Below are 21,955 nucleotides of genomic sequence, written 5' to 3'. Positions count from 1 at the left end.
TTCAGGCATTGAACGGTGTCAAAATGCCCCTTCCAAAATTCACGGAGGGTGAGTTGAGTGCTTTCGGTCACTTCGAAGCATCTTTTGAACAGATGCTTCGTGTAAAGCTTCTTAAAGTTAGCAATCACTTGCTGGTCCATAGGCTGGAGGAGAGGGGTGGTGCTTGATGGCAGATAGAGAAGCTTGATGAAGGAGAAGTCAAGAAGAATGATGTACTCGAGGCCAGGAGGGTGAGCCGGGGCATTGTCCAGTACCAGGAGACATTTGAGAGGAAGATTGTTCTCTTCTAAAAAGTTCTTGACAGCAGGACCGAAGCAGACGTTTATCCACTCAATAAATATGGTCCTCGTGACCCAGGCCTTGGCGTTAGACTTCCAAAATACCGAGAGCCTCTCCTTCGTGATATTTTGTGCCTTGATGGCACGAGGATTCTTTGAGTGGTATACCAGTAGGGGCTTAATTTTCAAGCCCCCACTGGTATTTGCACAAAATGCGAGCGTAAGTCTGTCCTTCATCGGTTTATGGCAAGGAAGTTTCTTTTTTTTCAGGTGGGATATATGTACGGCGGGGCATTTTCTTTCAGAAAAGGCCAATTTCATCACAGTTAAACACTTGCTGAGGAATGTAGCCTTCTCTGGAAATTACTTTCTCAAACTTCTTGAGGAATTCTTCTGCTGCTTTCTTGTCAGAACTGGCCGCCTCTCCATGCCTGACAACTGAATGAATACCAGTCCTCTTCCTAAAGCGATCAAACTACCCATGAGAAGCCTTGAACTCTTTGGGGGCTTGCTGCGACATTCCTTCGTCTCATCTGTCTCTCTGGGCTTCCACGAGATCGGCAAAGATGGCGGTCGCCTTGTTCGAAATTACTGATTGCGATTTCCTTCTCTTTAATCCATAGAAGAAGGAGACTTTCCATCTCGTTGTTTATTGAGGTCCTTCCACTGGCAAGGACAGTCATGCCTTTAGAAGACTTACTTGCTTTAATGACTTCCTTGTTCTTGATAATTGTACCAATTGTAGACTGGTTACGGCCATACATACTAGCGAGGGTAACGATGGGCATGCCTTCTTCATATTTCATTATTATCTCCAGCTTCGTTTCTATTGTAATCATCTTTTTACTTCTCCCTTTAACATCACTAGCAATCTTGGGACCCATGGCTAACGAATTAGATTTATAATTAAGCACTAAAATGCACAAAAAATATGATATCACAAGCAATCACACGAGATCAAGTCTTTACAAAACGCACACGAGATTCTGAACTGAGCGTGCGTATAAAAAAGAGAGAGAGAGGCAGCATCTCTCTCAGGCATTGTGGGAGGGATTTCAGCCAATAGCGTATTGCCATCTTAATGACGCCATGACGCCGACCAATAGCAGACCAGCTTCTTAGTGACGTATGCAGTGATGTATGAGCGTGGTGGTAGGCTAGTGACTCGCACAGTCATACACGTAAAAACCGCCAAGTTTGAGTTTTGGAATTCAATGCCGTAAGGTGGGGAAAAATGTCGTAACGAGGGGACGATAAAACATCGTATTCCACACTGTAATGTGAAAAAAACGTAAGCTGGGGACGAACGCTGTATTGACTCATTAGGGGTAATTTGAATGAATTACTACCAATTGTGGCACGTTGTGGGCCGGGATATCGGGTAAAACTCGCTGGTAAGAGACTGATGTCTCGCCAGGTAAATCCTCGGACAGCTGGGTAGCGTCAGGTTCCGATATCTTTTATGGCCTCTCGTGGCATGGTTGGTTTCGACCTGGCCTTTCATTAGAAGGGGCTAGCGTTCGATCCCAAGTATGGGGTAGAAATATATTTCTATTTGAACACGATGTTATGTTGATATTTATCCATATTGACTCATTAGGGGTAATTTGAATGAATTACTACCAATTGTGTCACGTGGTGGGCCGGGATATCGGGTAAAACTCGCTGGTAAGAGACTGATGTCTCGCCAGGTAAATCCTCGGACAGCTGAGTAGCGTCAGGTTACGATATCTTTTATGGCCTCTCGTGTCATGGTTGGTTTCGACATGGCCTTTCATTAGAAGGGGCTAGCGTTCAATCCCAAGTATGAGGTAGAAATTTATTTCTATTTGAACACGATGTTGTGTTGATATATATCCATATTGACTCATTAGGGGTAATTTGAATGAATTACTACCAATTGTGTCACGTGGTGGGCCGGGATATCGGGTAAAACTCGCCTGTAAGAGACTGATGTCTCGCCAGGTAAATCCTCGGACAGCTGGGTAGCGTCAGGTTCCGATATCTTTTATGGCCTCTCGTGGCATGGTTGGTTTCGACCTGGCCTTTCATTAGAAGGGGCTAGCGTTCGATCCCAAGTATGAGGTAGAAATTTATTTCTATTTGTACACGATGTTGTGTTGATATTTATCCATATTGACTCAATAGGGGTAATTTGAATGAATTATTACCAATTGTGGCACGTGGTTGGCCGGGATATCGGGTAAAACTCGCTGGTAAGAGACTGATGTCTCGCCAGGTAAATCCTCGGACAGCTGGGTAGCGTCAGGTTCCGATATCTTTTATGGCCTCTCGTGTCATGGTTGGTTTCGACCTGGCCTTTCATTAGAAGGGGCTAGCATTCAATCCCAAGTATGAGGTAGAAATTTATTTCTATTTGAACACGATGTTGTGTTGATATTTATCCATATTGACTCATTAGGGGTAATTTGAATGAATTACTACCAATTGTGTCACGTGGTGGGCCGGGATATCGGGTAAAACTCGCTGGCAAGAGACTGATGTCTCGCCAGGTAAATCCTCGGACAGCTGGGTAGCGTCAGGTTCCGATATCTATTATGGCCTCTTGTGGCATCGTTGGTTTCGACCTGGCCTTTCATTAGAAGGGGCTAGCGTTCGATCCCAAGTATGAGGTAGAAATTTATTTATATATATATATATATATATATATATATATATATATATATATATATATATATATATATATATATATACATATATATATATATCTATATATATCTATCTATCTATCTATCTATCTATATATATATATATATATATATATATATATATATATATATATATATATATATATATATATATGTAGCGTTCACGTTTCGTACTGAATTAGCTCGACCCCGATCAAGGAATAGAGTTCCCCTCCCTATCCATGAAGAGATATATTTAAGAAAGAAACAAATTTATGGGCAATCAACCTGGAAAGGGGATATTGACAGGTGTCGTTCTTGCTACATTTTCCAGTGGGTGAAAAGTGTTTGTATAACTATGTGGAGGTGTAAATGAAGTTTGGAATTACTGTAGAGGATTTTGGAGTAAGTAATATGGACGATGATTGGATAAGAAATGAGTAAAGCCAATGAATAGGAAATTCAAGGTGCAAAAATGGAAGGAGCCGAAGTGGGAAAAGATGATGTAGTTATTGAACTAACTTTCTTTCATGGCGGTAAAATGTGGATTTTACAAGTGAATGAAAGCAAACGGACAAGGTGATGTGATTATTTGTTTATGAAATTATAAAAATGATATTAGATTCAGAAGGAAGGAAAGTCTGGACATTCGTAGGGGTAGTAAAACATTTAGCAAAGGTAAAAGGATGGATTTGAATAGTGTAAAATGGTTTGGCTATATATAAATAGTGAAGGGTTATAGGCTGGTAAAAAGGATACAAAATATTTATGATTGGGGGTGGGGAAGATTTATAAATTGCTGGAAAGATAAAATGGAAAAATGCTAGAAAGAAATGGCATGAAACACGAGAGGGTATGTATAAAAGGTAGACGATGGCGATGATGGTTATTGTGGCAGTGACCGTGTGTGTGTGTGTGAGTGTGTGTGTGTGTATATGTGTGCATTATGGGATTTAACGTGCCATTGATGACCCTTTTGTATACAAGTGTGAATTAGGTAACAATATGAGAGATTCCTTGCTTATATGATCCATCTACGATTCAGTAATTATAGTACGAATTTTGCAGTGACTTTTTTTTTTTTTTTTTGTACCATACTATCTAGGAAAAGGGTTAAGTGTTGCAACCGTCAGTTTTTAATATTTTAGTTTATAGCTACACACAGTACAAGCAGCTAAACGCTCGTTTAATATGAAGAACTCTAGCTTATGAACCCACCAAAAATTAAAAAGGAGGATAACAGAAATAGTGCACGAAAAAGCCCTGTAGCAGATATGACAGCACTAACTCTGCATTGTGTGTTTTCTCTTGTCCAAGCACAGATATACGAAGAGACGATAAGTACAGACCACGCTGCTGGCACTCCCGTGCTGAGGGTTCCAGCCACCGATATGGACTCAGGCAGCAACGCCGAGATTTCTTACACTTTGCAAGGCAGCCCTGACGACATGAAGTACTTCTCCATTAACACAGATACTGGCATCATCACTCTTACCAACCCTCTGCAGAAAAGTATGGTAAGAGCAAATTATCAATAGTTTTACCATTGTAAAATGTAATATTTTTTACTTAGAATATCTTTTATATTATTGGTCTTTTTTGTTTGTTTTTAACTAGAAATGAATTATCTTAATGGTAGTAAAGTGAGGATATTGAATGTGAATGGAATGCAAGGAGAGTTGATATTTACGCTTCTACTATGCACTCCAGAATCACGTGACGTTTCGTCGGGATTACTTATTCCATTTACAATGGTTGTAATATTTGATAAAAATTATTTTTGAATTCTTTAACTCTCTTGGATATAAAAGCTTCTTCATATCGTATTCAATTATTTTTTTTTTTAATATTCGTCAAGATTTTAATCAAAATTCCGTAAATAACCATAATGTATTTTGGACGAATTCCTCGTCTTTTCATATATGTAGCCTACAAATCCATATTCTATTTTAAAGTTTGAAACCTATGCGAGCCCATTGTTCTGTTTGGAATAAAAACGTATAAAACGAATCTCGTCTCTACTTCTGCCATTTAGTATTAGGCAAATGAATCTACATTCTAATGAGCTGAAGAATGGATATGTTTTCAAACCTTTCTCTGATTAATATCACAATTTAAAACAAAAAATAAAAATTTCACAAATGTACAATTTTATTTTTTTGTAATATTTTTTGTTGTTGCTTTGATAAGGGATTTATAATAATTCGGTAATAAATATATTTGGTATTTTGGAAAAAGAAAAGTATAAAGCCATTGCATTTGATATTCTTTCTCTCTGTTATACTTTTCGTAATGACAAATATTATACTTCTAATATCTGGACTCTCTGTAACTCGGGATCAGAGACCCAAGGAGAAATCAACTCAAAGATTATAGCTTCTGATCGGCCTGGGAATCGAACCCAGGGCCAAGAAACTGAGGTTCAATTGACTTAACAACTCAGCCAAGTCAATGGAACCTCAGTTTCTTGGGCTCAAGTTTGATTCCTCGGCCGACCAGAAGCTATAATCTTTGAGTTGATTTTTCCTTGGGTCTCTGATCCTAAAGTAGAGAGAATCCAAATATTAAGAGGAGTATAATATATAGCTTATATGAATATGGAAACAACGTTTAAATGTGCAAAATTATACATACATATATATATATATATATATTCATATATATATATATATATATATATATATATATATGATTTTATATATATATATATATATATATATATATATATATATATATATATATATATATATATATATATATATGTATGTGTATATACTGTATATATATATATATATATATATAATTTATATATATATATATATATATATATATATATATATATATATATATATATATATATATATATGTATGTATATATATATATATATATATATATATATATATATATATATATATATATCTATATAAATATATATGTATATATGTATATATATATATATATATATATATATATATATATATATATATATATATATATATATATATTTATATATATGTATATATACACACATATATATATATATATACATATACATATAAAAGCTGCAATGCAAACACCGTTTACCTCAAATTTACTATTCATTGAGTAGTGAGCCTTTTGTTTTTTGTTCCTTCCAGGCAAATAGTCGTCTGTTTGAGATGCGAGCTCGAGCCTCTGATAAAGGAAGTCCTGTGTTGTGGTCTTCGGCTGACGTCCGCATTCAGGTGGTCTCATCGGATGAGCTGCCGCCCACGATTGTCAGCCAACAACCCCTGTACCCAGAGGTCTGGGAAAACACAACTGAAAATACTCATGTCCTGACGCTGTGTGCAAGGTCAGTTTTGTCTTAGGGAGGGGGATTTTTTTCAATCAATGCAAGCTTTTTAAAAGCAATCTTACATAGACAAAAAGATATTGTTACATAAACTAAACAATGCTCGATGTAAAAACAAGCTAACCCCCATTATTATATTTTACTCAAGTGCAAAGTTCATTTATTTTATGGCTTTGTTATATTATATATGTATCCAATTTATATTTGCTTGATTAGTGCTATTGTTCATTATGAATACGTCATTTTGTAACTATTTTTATTTCCCAATTTGTGTAGAAGCAAGGGATGAAACCGATTCCATAAAATTGCGATATTTGTGCGTTGGAATATTTCACACAAATATCTGGTTTCGTCATAAATTTACGTTTTGAAATTAGGATGGGGGAATTGAAGCCTTTTATGTAGGAAGGAGGTCACGTGGGGGAATAAAGATTATCGTTTACATCATCATAGATATTTTCACATCCGATGTCACCTTTAAGTTACTTTGTCATAATTTCAGATGGCACCCTTCCTAACTTCCCATTATACACTCGTATGTGCAATATATTATTTTTCCTGTTACGTTAAACTGCTGCAAATATCTTTCGTGAAATTCTTTTTATGCTGTGCTTATTGGATGGCAACACAAGGTTTCTCAAATGTACTGATGAGGATATGGATTCCTATTTTCGGATTTCTCTTTATAAAGAAAGATAACAATATAAGCTCAGGAGGCTTTGTGTTCTGCTGAATTATGACGTCATGATATTATTTACGTTAAAGAGTGTATGCTTTTGTCAGTGTATTCTGCTTTTTCCTCTTTTATGTTAGAATGAAAAGGCTAGAACACCGCAACATTGGCGTAATCAGCATTATGATATAACAATACACATCTCAATCATTATGTTGTAATTCGCTGCTTTCGTAAAGAGATGAAAAGTTCTAGAGCTTACTGCTGGGAAATAAGGTGTGATCAAAATAACATTTGCCTTCGTAGAATGGAAAGTAATTTGATATGTTTGCCAGAAGGTAAATAAGTTGCTGATTATCTTTTAACCAATTCTATGGAATAAGGTTGACGAAGAAAATTTGTCAAGTGAAACTCGGAGACATTTCAATAGCAGGAATGTTGGGAGTCTCAATAGTAAAGTTATTAGGTAGGAAATTTAGTCTTTTTGGTTCTAACCGGGAGCAATTGTGTATGATAATGAAATGACCTCCAATGCTGAATGAATGTAGAGAGTACGGAAAGAGGGAAATGGTTTCACAGAGAGGAGTAAGGTTGGTTGGTAAGGACCTTAACAGGAAGGTCCATTGGAAAGCCCGGTCTATAGCATTAAAAATGTGAAAGAGGTAATCTACAATATGTTCATCATCTTTCATGAAAACATGATGATATAATGCACCAGATAAGTTGTGTAGGTTCTATTTGTGCCTGAAAAAGAACCTCCGTTAAGAAACATATACTCAGATGGGCATGGATTGAAAAGCAAATTATTAATAGGTAAATAGTTTTCTGTTTTCACAGACCCCTAAATTTCTGTCACAGAAATAGTCTTTCTGGTCGGAGAAGAGAAAATTTGTAACATTCGATGTGAAATAAGGATGTACGATTTTTTATTTACTAATTATAGATGTAGGACTGTTGTACGAGCTTTCGCTGCTTAAAATAAGATTTATTTGATTTATGAATGTGTTGTTGAACTCCTATATTTAGGTACGAATTCTTAGTCTAAAAATCCTTAAAACGTTTCAACCTTGCTAAAAGAAATATGTTGTAGCAGTCCTAAAATTAATTTTTTCGTATTATTAGAGATAGAATTCTCTTGCAAATAAGATTTTGCACGTAGATATATATCTCAGTTACTATGGAAACACCAACTGTCCAAAAGTAAGTGCAATTTATAAAGTGATCCTATCAAATTTTCAGTAATAGCATGATCTCATTGCAGCCTTGTAAAATTAAATTTAATATGGAGAGTTTACTCAGCTTCAAAAATGCCATGTAATTTGAACAGTACGTTTACTGGCAACCTCATTCAGAATGACAGCAAAACTTGATAATCTCGTTATTATTCACCTGCCTATGTCCTTACTTCGAAAATGGTTTTGCTACCAAAACATTTTTCACGCTGGTTCTTTTTCACGATATGTAATTACATCTTATTATTTACTGATGCCGTTTGAATGCGTAGATTATTTGCATTTGTATGTGACTGCTATATTTGCCTCTGCAAATTTGTTTTCATTCGCTTCTAGTGTGTTAATTTTATATTCATATCAATCAACTTTCCTGTGATTCACATGTGAGACATTGTAATTTCAACTAGTGACAGTGATTGATGTTTGAACTGTAAAACTAATTTCTGGATATTTTCCCACATTTCGGAGGAGTTGGTACAGTTGAACCAGTTTTCATTTTTATTAATACGCCTTATAACGTCGCACCATTTAATTGTCTCGTAGTTGAGTCAACTGGTTGGGGTAGGCAATGAGATAGTATAGTAACTCACGCGTATTTCATACACTCTCATACACTGTAATGGTATTGCTTTTTCTTATCTCTTTTCTTCTCCTGCACTGATAATAGAAAATCTTGTTTATGCTTGATAATGCACGTTTTACATGCAATTTGGAAATCAAATCGCCTGAAATTACATATAAAAATGAAACTATGTATCCGTTTAGTGAGATCGGTGTTACTCTATGGACATGAACATGGGTGACCGGAATTCTTGCCGCATACATTTTCGCCGTAGGACTTTTTGTCACGGACTTTTTGTCGTAGGAATTTTTGGCACTAGGTATTTATGCCGTAAGGAATTCTTGCCGCAAATTGCATATTACTTTTATAATTTAAAGGTATATGAAAGAGTTGACGATAATAATTTCGTATACAGAATCGACAGAACATTAGAAAGTAAAACTTATTGGAAGTGTGAAAACGAAGAGAGTCTAGCAAAAAAGAAAAGAATTGATATTGAACACGGCGAAGCATCTCACATGAAGAAAAAATACAAATATGTTTATGTACGAATATAAAGAATTGTTTCGAGATATGATTTTCAGCGTAAAGTACACTATTTACGGAGTATTGCTATGATTTTGCACTCATTCTAAACTTAATTAAAGTTTTTGTTTTTTTTTCAAATATTTTGAATTTTAAATGAATAAACCTTCCATATTGTAATACCTTTGTTATTGATTTTATTTTGACAATGATGAATATTTGAATATTTATTGTAACTTCTATTGCTCTTAAATTTATTATTTGTTTTAAATCAATAAACTTTCAGTTTTATAATACACTATTATTCTCATAACCTTTTATACTCATAATTTAGATATATTTTAATAATTATACGGCATTCATGTATGTAGTAGAGTGTATGTATGTATGCTAAAAACTGCTTGTTTAAAATTTACTAAGTAAGAGCTAATTAGATATATGTGTATGTATGTATGTAAGTAGGTATGTATACTTCTTGTTTATAAGCAACTTGTTTTAAACTTTGGAAGCACGAGCTATTTACCAAAGACCAGTGGAGTGTATGTATGGGCTAAAACTGCTTGTTTAAAACTTCATAAGTAAGAGCTAATTATCAGAGACCATCCATCACATTAGATGTATGTATGTAGGCCACTATACTTATTTTTTTTTTTATAGGTCAGCTCTTTCATATACCTTTAAATTATAAAAGTAATATGCAATTTGCGGCAGGAATTCCTTACGGCAAAAATACCTAGTGGCAAAGTTTCCTACGGCAAAAAGTCCGAGACAAAAAGTCCTACGGCGAAAATGTATGCGGCAAGAATTCCTAGAACCATGAGACATGGTATGACAATGAAACAATCTCCTAAAGATTTAGTAGATTTGAGAACAAAGCACCCAGGAGGATATTGGGAGTTGAATGGCAGGGCAGGATTAGAAATGAATCTATAAGAGAGATTACTCGAGTGCCATATGTTGATGAGATCAGTGTGAGGGGTAGATGGAGATGGTTTGGGCATGCTCTTCACAATCCCCAAGGGAGATTAGTTCAGCAAACGGTCAGTTGGGCTCCACAAGACAATAAAAAAGTTGGAAGACCCAGACCTACATGGCTGAGGATTATGAAGCGCTAAGTAGGAGATGAATGAAGTATTCAATTAGAAGCTCAAGATAGAGACGACTATCGAAATCTAACCGAGGCCCTTTGCTTCAATAGATGTAGGAGGAGATGATGATGATGATGATATATATATATATATATATATATATATATATATATATATATATATATATATATATATATATATATATATATATATATATAAAATATATATATATATATATATGTATGTATATACATATATGTACAATGTTCGTGTGAAGGTGTGTACAACTATGCAATAATTTTCTTTCGAAGGAAAATTCTGGAGAGGTGAATCTTTACATTTGCCAAAAAAATAATGTTTTAACCTGGAAAGGGATCCTAATTTAAAAAAAAGCCGAAATAGGGTAGGGCCAGTTCTCTCTCTCTCTCTCTCTCTCTCTCTCTCTCTCTCTCTCTCTCTCTCTCTCTCTCTCTCTCTATTGATTTACTTGCTAATTCGTGTTGTTTTGAAGAGAAAATAATTATTATGTATATCTTTTCTATCTTAGGAAAATATGGTAATTGAAAAGTAAGATGTGAGTAAAAAAGATAAATCTGATAATATACTCCCTTTCTGTCTCTCTTAATTTCTTATGTTGAAACCAATCTCACTTCTTTTTGTCTTAATACAAATGTTACCTTTATTTTACTCAAAAGATCACTTATTCACTCGTATTCTCATTATAGGGCCATACTAAACCATCATTAATTCTCAACCGAGTCACCTTTGTCAGTGGGTTATCGATTCAACCATTATTTGACTTACATGCAATAACAGTTACATCCTTTTATGGGATATCTCAGCAAACTAGAAAACTCATAGGTTGGAAAAAATGACGAGAAATGGATGGGAAATATACACATTGATTTACTTCTATGACTAAGTTGGAGGTTACTTACCTCTTCAGCTAAGATCTTTGTGGAAACGTAATGATTATTTACATTCTATGTTTTGAGTCTTTCATAAGTAGTGTAAAAAGTGCTGAACTTTATAATATTTTCTCAAGGTTAAGGTAGAATTCCTAAGTACCGGATTCTGTTATCACCAACGACCAAATTAATCCTTTCTCTGGAGGAAGGTCTCACCGAGAGGAGGATTACATGAAAAGATGTGTGCCCCTCCTTCATCCTCCCCCCTTCTACATTATTCAATTTCTTCCCTCCCTTCCCTCACACTATTCAATGCCTACTTCATTCCCTCCTTTAGCAAAGCATTATTCCTCCAAGTTCACTCCCTCTCCCAGTCACCGCTTCTCCTCCTCCTTCCTTCCAACTAATACTACCACTAACACTACTACTACTGCTACCAATAGTTGAATGGAGAGGCTGCACTTCAAATAAGAGCATAGAAAGGCCACACACCGCTTCGAAAGCAATGCTCTCTTACAGACACACTCTAACACCAAACATGTTTATAAAGAGTGTCACTAATCTACAGTATTAATGTGTCTACTGTAGGAAGGGGCATGGAATATAAAATCCTTTTGTCCCAAGTTGAAATATTTTATCTCCCTCAGTGGAGAAAATGGTGTGTAGATAGCTTAAATAGCCAATAACTGTCACATTCTTATTCCGGTAGAATGCTGACGAATGAAACGAGTAGCGCTCTTGCTTCTCTTGGTTTGAAAACTCATATTACAAAAATTCAGATAAGAAAAAAAAAAATAAGATTTGCTATGTGTACATGGCGTGCTTAGGAAAGCAGATACAAGTGAGGGAAACTAGATTATGTGGTAATCAGAGTTGATGGAACAGGGAAAGGATAGATATAATGGTGAGATGGATCGTTACTGGGGTTAAATCTAAGAATGAATTTTTCCTGAGACAAAAGAAAAGGTAAATAATGTAGTTCTGTTTGGAGCTAAATATTTCAAATTTAGTTGTAAACGAAGGTTAGACTAGCGAATTGATGAAAAGCAAGTGAGATTAGAATAAAGGGAAAAAGTACGAAGAAAGGGTTGAAGGTGCTGAAATGGAATGAATTCATGTTTACAATTTAAAATGCAGGTATGGCGGTCTCTGATTCCGCATGGAACTTTTAATACGAAACGCTCAGTGGAAGTAAAGTAAAATGTAAAGTTTTATAGGGAAATAATGGGACTTTAAATTGCAGGGGAGGACAAAAGAGCTCATTTTGGCAGTGTTTTCAAGAGGATGAATGAGGTACTTACCTTAGTCAGGGATTAAGTACGTTAAAAAGGTGGGATGAATTTTACAAGTAGGTAATACACGCACAAATTTTAGAATATAATAAGCAAACCGAAAACGTACTTTGAGGAGAAGGCCGATGAGTGACGATTTAGTGAAAATTTTTAAGATTTGTGGAATACGAATGATAAAGAGTGATGGGTGTGAATGATGTAAAAATATAAAAGTTACTGTCAAATGGAAAATGAGTAGTAAGGCAATCAGATTATTAGTAAATGGGAAAGGAGTATAGTAGAATATTAATTGAATGGCTTGGCCTTTTTTATACACCTAATTTATGTTAATTTTCATCTTCCTAGCTGTATTTTTCTTTATTTTGTTATCATAATTCTTCATAGGGCAGACATAATATGGAATTCACGGTTTACTCTCATACCAAAAATCTTAGCGTTTGATGTTTTAGATTTACAGTTACTTTACACAATTCTCCAATCCCTAGCTAAGTTAAGAATCATTCGGTACATGAAGAATGTTTCAAGTTACATATCACCTGAGAATTTTGAAGAATTATCTACCGTATATGTACTTATCAGAACTTTGATTTTTTTTTCTAAATTATAATTTCATTTACATAATTCTCAAATTTCATGCCTTCATTGACAACGGCTTCCTTTGATTTTATTAAGAATCATCTGAATACGAAATCCTTCTTCACGATCATTAATCTTCAAAGTTCCTTGTCCCAAGATTCCTTTATTTTTCCTTTTAGGTCTAATCTGGCAGACAGCTCGCTCGTTTACTTCACCCTACTGAACGGCAACACGCCAGATACTAATTCCGATGGGACATTTGCCATCAGGTGAGTAATAACGCACAATGCATAACATGCTCTTTGTTTATTAAAAGCACAATGTATAAATACATACCTATTTATTCTTGAGTAGAATAGAAAAAAAAAATGTCAAAATTTTCACCATTATAGAAATACAAAGGGGACACGTTAACATTGTTCAGATTTTGAAGATTTCTCTAGCTATTTTATATTTTTAAACTCGGAAAGGGTAACCCCCCCTCTCTCTCTCTCTCTCTCTCTCTCTCTCTCTCTCTCTCTCTCTCTCTCTCTCTCTCTCTCTCTCTCTCTCTCTCAAGACCAGAAGAAATTTGGTGGTTGAATTATTTATCGATTGTAATATTTAGTTCAATATCAAACTGCACTATATTTTGGATGCTTCAAGAAAGTCATGAAAAATTATTCCTCAACTTTGATATGATAATCCAGAGAAGATGAACTTTATCCTTTATGACTTATTGAGGTAACTCTTTAATGGAAGAATAAATTATTTAGCACTTCGTTCAGTAATATATTCCCTTCTTTGCCCACTTTTTCTTGAATATTAATGTTTAGTGACACATGATATATAGATGCAATTTGGATTGTATTTTTCTAAGTTTCCTATCGATCCGTAGAATAAAAAAGCTCAGAATCTCATACATTCGTAATGGAGAAAAATTCGTCGTTTTTTGTATAATTAATAATTTATTCTTTTATTTTGTTAGGTGATGAATTTAGTTCTGCCCGTTAAGGGAACACACTGTCAATACATTTGAATTTGTATGTGCGGGTCTTTAATTCTTCTATTTGTACTATTTTTGAAAGATTTTTAACCAACATAGTAGTAATGGAGTTTTTATCTAATGATCTACAGGCAATAAAATCAATATTCTATCTGTGATTAAGTCTGGTAACTATCTGCAACCGTGCAGTCCTAGAATTTTTATAAACATCATAGCAATTTACCGAAATTTCAATTTATGAAAATTAGGGTCCGCTTATTTCCTAAATGAATGGTAATGAAGTCTTGAGATTATTTCAATGACAGTAATGAACATTTGGAAGGATTTCCAAATGTGAAAGAAAACTGGTAATTGAATATGATAACAAATAACAAGGTTTGCATTCCACTGACTTCATTCGCAAAGGACCCTGGCATGCTTATGGTGAAGAATAATAAAGTGATTCTCACATTACTCTAATAGCTATATCTCACTGGTGTCCACAGACGACAGGAGCATTCGGAGGAGTGTCACGATAGCACAGGTGTGACGGTTTTTGTCGCCTCAAGGAATTTGGATTTTGAGACCATCCAGGAATACACGCTGACGATCCAATTAATTGTGAGTATTATTAACGCGTCTCTCTCTCTCTCTCTCTCTCTCTCTCTCTCTCTCTCTCTCTCTCTCTCTCTCTCTCTCTCTCCAGCAAAAGACACAGATGTGATCTATCTAGATTTTGCAAAAGCCTTTGACAAGGTAGACCATAATATATTAGAGAAAAAAATGAGAAAGCATAATATTGCGGGAAAGATAGGAAAATGGGTAAAAGAATTCCTGCAAAAAAGAAAACAAATAGTGGTTGCAAATGACGAGAAATCAGATGAAGATCAGGTAATATCTGGCGTGCCACAGGGTACGGTATTAGCTGCACTGCTGTTTGTTATTATGATCTCACACATAGACTGTAATGTTAAAAAATCTATAGTGAGAAGTTTCGCCTATTACACAAGAATAAGTAGAGAAATTACTTGTGAATAAGATAGGAACCTACTACAAAGAGATATAAAGAAAATATTTGAATGGGTGGAGATAAATAGAATGGTATTTAACTCCGATAAATTCGAATTAATAAATTATGGAAACAGAGAAGGAATGGTATATACATACAAGGGACCTAATAACGAGACAATCACAAACAAGGAAGCAATTAAAGACCTTGGTGTAATGTTAAATAGGAATATGTTATGCAACGACCAAATAGCAACACTGTTGGCTAAATGTAAAGCAAAAATGGGAATGCTATTCAGACACTTTAAAGCAAGAAAAGCTGAACACATGATTATGCTTTACATAACCTAAGTACGTAGTACACTCGAGTACTGCAATGTGATATGGTACCCACACTACCAAAAGGATATTGCACAAATAAAGAGTGCACAAAGGTCCTATACTGCTAGAATAGAAGAAGTTAAGGACCTTGATTAATGGGAAAGACTACAATTTCTAAAACTATACAGTCTAGAAAGGAGAAGAGAAAGCTACATGATAATACAAGCATGGAAGCAAATCGAAGGAATTACTGAAAACATTATGGAGCTAAAAATATCAGAAAGAGCAAGCCGAGGTAGATTAATAGTGCCAAAAACTATGCCAGGAAAACTAAGGAAGGCGCACAGGACATTAATCCACTACGCACCAGTATCGATTATGCAATGACTATTTAATGTGCTGCCAGCTCATCTAAGAAACATATTAGTCCATGGGCCAGAAAGTGAAACCCTCCTCCCCCTAGGGAATTTTCACGACCCCCCTAGTTTTCTTCCTTAGGGTGTCCTTTATGCATATCCGGGTGTTTCCAAACACATAAATGTGGCAAAAAGGCAAAATTGTCACTTTTTGTACGAACCGCACGCCAAATGTTCACATTTTCAGCCGCACTGACTTTGCGTCGCTTTATTGGCTCTAACTTCCTAAATATTCAAACTAAGTGAACATTTTTGGTACCAACATAATGTTAAGACCAAGAGCTACACATTGGTATATAATTATGTCCATAATTAATGATTAATACGTATTCCAGGGGCATTTATTGTACCCCCTACCCTTAATTTTTGTTCGAAAATGGGCACGTGTAACTAGTTGCTACTGATACTAATGAAATTTTTGAGGCATTTGGTTACATTTCTGTATTTGATTTTGTACATAATCTTATTTAGAATATTGCATATCAGTTTCGTTCACTAATTTCCCAAAATGTGTGAATTAAGCGACAATAATCGATTGATTGGATAATGGCCACATATTATCAGCAATACCCACTTTTCTCCATAACTTCTGTAAATTGATACATAACTGCACCATTTTGGTGTCAATAGATAACAATATATTCTCCAGCTTTCTGAAATTGGTTCTGTGCATAAATTATGATGCGTTTGCAATTCAGGCAAAGGATCCAATATCAACTGTTGATAATTAGTCAGCATGGTAGAACGTCCAGTTATTTTACTGAAAAAGAAAAGTCAGAGGAAAAAAATCTCTGCGGAGTGTGTCAAAAGGACTTACATTATAGATTTTTCTGAACAGAAGACTGATAAAATTGTTCGAAAACTGACTGATGTGAGCTTTGTAAAGATCAAGAAATCAGTGCAGCTCCGCAAAGCTATTGCTCATGCTATTATGAGGATGGATGAAATCTATGAAAAGATCCAGAGACGCTGAATGCAAATACCCATGGAATACACAGGAGGTGTTATCAAAAGTTTATAAATGTTGGTCATATAAAAAGTAGAAAACGACAACATCCAGTTAAAGATAACGAAGGGCCTTCAACTTCAAATCGAGAGCAAGTATCATCCTCATCAATTTTATTTCCTTCAGAGAGGTGTCAGAGAGTTTTCAACAAAATGTGTTACAGAAACTGCAGCTGAGTCAATACTACAGGCTGCAAAGCATCAAAATGACTACACATTACTTGGAAAGATTGAAGGCTGTGACTTGCAAGTACGAGAGGCACATTCTCATAATTCTTGTCGCAGAGATTACACCCGTAAGCAGGAGTGAAATGTTAATAAAGAGCCGGATCAGAGTGCTGTTGAACATTTAGCTGCCCATAGCGAAGCATTCTCCTACATCTGTGATTATGTTGAAGAACATATAATGAAGGGGTGCAACGTAGAACGTGTGACAATGTTGAAAGAGAAATATTTGCTATATTTACAAGAACATCATCCATCAACTTACAATCCAAACTACAAAACCTATAAACTCAAGAATAAGTTGGAGAAGCATTTTAGTCACAAGGTTAAATTCTGGGCACCCAAATACCGAAGTGAACTTCTATATTCTGACCTCTTACCAGTTGGACAAGCAGTAGAGGCCGCATTTGAGATGGCCGCCTCTGAGGAAAGGTTTCTCCAGGAAGCAGCTATGATGCTCAGGCGACAACTGATGGATGCCAAAAGGAATGCACCCGTACTGCCATGGCCACCTACAGCAGCGCAGTTGATGTCCATAAAGAACAAACCACCACCATTCCTGATTAACTTTCTGTCGCAGCTTCTATGTGGGAAACCATTTAAAAATATTTCGTCAAAGATGGAGAGAATGGTTGATTCACGTGCTCAAGATGTATGTTATGCTATGAGCCGAGGAGAATGGAAAGTGCCTAAACATGTTCTTCTTGGAATAACTTTGAGACATATGACAGGAAGTGCTGAGCTCATTACACTGCTGAATCATTTCGGTCACTGTTAGTCATATTCCCAAGTGATGGAGGTAAAAATTGCCATATGTAACCAAATCAACACACAGGAATCCTTACTTCCCGCAGCCATATCATCTCGTATGAATGATGTAGTTCTCCACTTCAGCTGGGACAACTTCGACCTGTCTGAAGAAACACCATCAGGGGCTGGAACAACACGTAGAACATGGTATTGTCAATCTACTCATACCTTGGTGTCATCGGGAAGATGATGTCCGCCACAGGCTTTGAGGACATCATTATTGAGGCTGGTGTATGTGCAAGTGGATCGATTGATAAAATATTGAGGGGCAAACATTACAACCATGCAATAAGTTTACAAATTGATGTATATTTTGTGAATAAGGACGAATGCACTCTCCTTACAAGTGAGGATGGATTGACTGTTTAGACCATGCAGGTGCAGGACCTATTTTCTTCACAGGAGGAAGCAGATACTCTGATCATTCTGCATTGCATCCTTGCTGCCAAATCATTTAGTGCAGAAAAGGTGATTGTAGTCCGTTCACCAGACACTGATGTCTTCCTTTTGCTGTTGAAGTTTTCTCAAGATATTGACCCGTCTGTGTTATTTGATACTGGCGTTTCAAACAAGAGAAGACTAATTGATGTGAGAGCTGTTATTAGCAAACATGGTACAGATTACTGTAAACTCATGTACTCTTTTCAAGCATTCACAGGATGCGATACAACAAGTGCCTTCGTTCACCGAGGTAAACTTACACCAAAGAAGACACTTGATGCCCATCCTGAATACCATTCAGCATTAATCTCTCTAGCAACCACTGCTGAACTTTCTGAAGAAACATTCAGTGAACTTGAACAGTTTGTCTGCTGTATGTATGGAAAGGCCAACTACAAAAACATGAACAAGCTGCTCTATGATATGTTTAGATAAAAATTCCAGCCCAAGAAAGGCCAAACTTTGTCCAGTTGTGATGGCATTGATCTGAGCTTGCTCCTACCATGCAGGTCATCACTGCACATGCATATCCTCAGATGCAACTACCAAGCATATGTTTGGAATACGTCCAGTGTGCCATATCCAGATATACCAAGTCCCGTAGGCAAAGGCTGGAAACTTGATGACTCAGGACAGCTGCAGACTGACTGGGTCAAAGGTGATATACTGCCACAGGAACTCATTGATATTGTGCTAGACAGAGAAGCTGACAGCGACGACGATTTGGATACCGAGGATATTGATATCAACAACCTAGCCGACAACATTTATGATGAAGAATCATGAATGCAATGAGTAAATTGTCAAGCTAATTCTTTTCTGTAGTTGTGTGTTGCCAGTGACAAAGAGAGACTAACTAGGCCATCATACTCCACATATAATGGTATTTATATGAAGACAACTTCGCAGATTTCAAACATTAATGTAGACTTCCAAGCTCTTCACCATTTACTTGTTGGTATTAGTTGTCAGTTTAAGTTATAAATGTCCTTTATTTTGGTTACATTTATCTTATTCTACTGTTAATCAATGATTTTCTTGGTTCTCTCAGTGAATGACACCTGTCAGATATGAAAGTAAGACACACTGCAATAGGTAGTGTCCTACATTTATTGTTTTAGTCATTTTTACTATGTTTGTGCATGCATATTCATGATATAAGTATGTGGTGGCCACTCTACAGTGAATAATGTCCAAGCAGTATACTTCTCTTCAAAGCATCTCCTTCTTTAAATGTTAGTAAAATAATCTTTTTTATAATAAATCATAAAGATAAATTGTTTTGTTGCCATTTGGTACCAGAAAGTAGAGATGATGGGGAAAATGAGGATAGAACAAAGTTCCATCAATTGAAACTTGGACTATTTTTAAGGAGTGGGGGATACGTATCAGCAATTTAGATAATGGATTTCAGTAACAGATTAACTTTACATCATCAAGCTTAGTTGTATATGCTCCAAGCATTTGATTGGCACCAAAATAATGCAGATATGTCACGATTTACAGAAGTTATTAAGAAGCGTTCCCTACAAAGTAAGTATCAATAAAAATATGTGGCCATTATACAATCAATTGATTATTGTCACTTAATTCATATATTTTGGGAAATTAGAGAACGAAACTGATATGCAATATTCTAAATAAGATTATGTACAAAATCAAATACAGAAATGTAACCAAATGCCTCAACAATATCATCAGTATCAGTAGCAACTGGTTACAGGTGCCCATTTTCGAACCAAAATTAAGGGTGGGGGTACAATAATGCCCCTGGAATACGTATTAATCATTAATTATGGTCATAATTATATACCATTGTGTAGCTCTAGATTTTGGCATTATGTTGGTACCAAAAATGTTCACTTAGTTTGGATATTAAGGAATTTAGAGCCAATAAAGTGACGCAAAGTCAGTGCGGCTGAAAATGTGAACATTTGGCGTGCGGTTTGTACAAAAAGTGACAATTTTGCCTTTTTGCCACATTTACGTGTTTGGAAACACCCGGATATGCATAAAGGACACCCTAAGGAAGAAAACTAGGGGGGTCGTGAAAGTTCCCTAGGGGGGGGGGGGTTCACTTTCTGGCCCATGGACTATATCAGGAGTGAGCGTAGATGTCTTTAAGAATAAGCTCGATAAATACCTAAGATGCATCCAAGACCATCCAAGACTGGAAGATGCAAAATACACCGGAAGATGCATTAGCAACTCTCTGGTGGATACACGAGGTGCCTCACACTGAGGAACCTGGGGGAACCTAAACATAGAATAAGCAATGTATACCTTTTTATTGTATGCTAATCATTTACCTGATAATTGACATCCAGTATATCATATCCAATTGTATTACATAGAATTTTAACTCTCTCTCTCTCTCTCTCTCTCTCTCTCTCTCTCTCTCTCTCTCTCTCTCTCTCTCTCTCTCTCTCTCTCTCTCTCTCTGTTTATGTCTCCATCATCATGCATGTATGTGGAGGTAAAATTTGGAATGTGAAAATTATTAAGTTCTCAAATTTCTTGCTTTAATGCTTACATATAGAATTTGGTTAAAAAACATTGAAATAGGATTCGACAACCGGAATAAAAAAAAAAAATCTCTGATATTTAGATTCTTTTATTGGGGGTAATGGCAATAAAGCTTTCTTCCCATTAAAGCATTTTTTATTAATTACCACTGTTCCTTTCCCTCTACTGTCAAAGCAATTTCCTTCCGGTTTAAAACATAAAAGCACCTTTAATTAGCTTTCCTATGGGCGTCTGGCATCTACAAATAAACGCTAAAAATTTAATTTGAATTACTAACATTTACATACTGGTTTTATCTATTCACGTAACTCATTACTATGAGGGACTTTTTCCTTTTCTTTTTGCTTAAGGATATTTTTCGCTGTCCTTTTTGATAGCTGCATTTCGTTTTGTTGGAGTCCTAATCCAATGAGTATTATCAATGCTGCTCTGTATTTCTTCAAAGGATGTCAGTTTTCTATTTTTAGTCCTATGCGCGAATTAGGATCCCAGGTCTGAGACATATTCTGAGGTCACTCATTACCTGGATTCTTCAATTAAGGTTTAAAGCGAATTTGTTCCCTTAGGACAACTATAATTATTTTGGACATAATGAAAAATAGAAAAAAAGGAAAATTATGACGTTATTTAGGTTGCCAGTTCATAAAAGGATCAGATTTTATAGAATATCTATACATATTTTTACATCTAGCCGATTCCACTTTTTATTTTGGCGAATGCTAAAACTATGTAGTTGATTTTCAATTATGTAACTTTAGTCTACCAGTTGGTAAATCATTAGAAACAATGTTAATTAATGTCGCATACCGCTTTTAAAAAGGAAATATTCCCCAAAACTGGTATATTAAGATAATAGTTTTAAGTGCATTGGTCAGGAAAACTAAAAAATAAAGAGTGTAGTGAAATGAGTATCGTATAGAAGGATCTTTAAGAAAACTTTGTTGTTTAATAATTTTTTTTTATGAATTACAGTAATGAATGTCTGTAAAGCTTTAGTATATTAGAATAAGTCCTTACGTCATGTGGAGTTTTAGGTGTATATACTGTAGGTGTTTACCAAACTGCTACGTTGATGTTCATTGCTAGTATCTATGAAGCACTTTCTGTTTACTTCTTGAAATT

General features: G+C 35.5%; 1 protein-coding gene across 1 annotated transcript in view; it reads left to right on the top strand.

Annotated features, from left to right (window-relative positions):
* LOC137643218 (DE-cadherin-like) overlaps window positions 1–21,955 on the top strand; it is a 126,554-nt gene that overhangs the window by 18,382 nt on the left and 86,217 nt on the right. The window contains exons 10-13 of the mRNA XM_068376066.1: window positions 4,249–4,443; window positions 6,065–6,261; window positions 13,297–13,386; window positions 14,588–14,702. Coding sequence (XP_068232167.1) covers window positions 4,249–4,443; window positions 6,065–6,261; window positions 13,297–13,386; window positions 14,588–14,702 — 597 coding nt within the window. The remainder of the gene's footprint in view (window positions 1–4,248; window positions 4,444–6,064; window positions 6,262–13,296; window positions 13,387–14,587; window positions 14,703–21,955) is intronic.

This window comes from Palaemon carinicauda, chromosome 6 (genome assembly GCF_036898095.1).
Source record: "Palaemon carinicauda isolate YSFRI2023 chromosome 6, ASM3689809v2, whole genome shotgun sequence".
NCBI classification, from domain to species: domain Eukaryota; kingdom Metazoa; phylum Arthropoda; class Malacostraca; order Decapoda; family Palaemonidae; genus Palaemon; species Palaemon carinicauda.
This window is presented reverse-complemented; position numbering and strand designations above follow the sequence as displayed.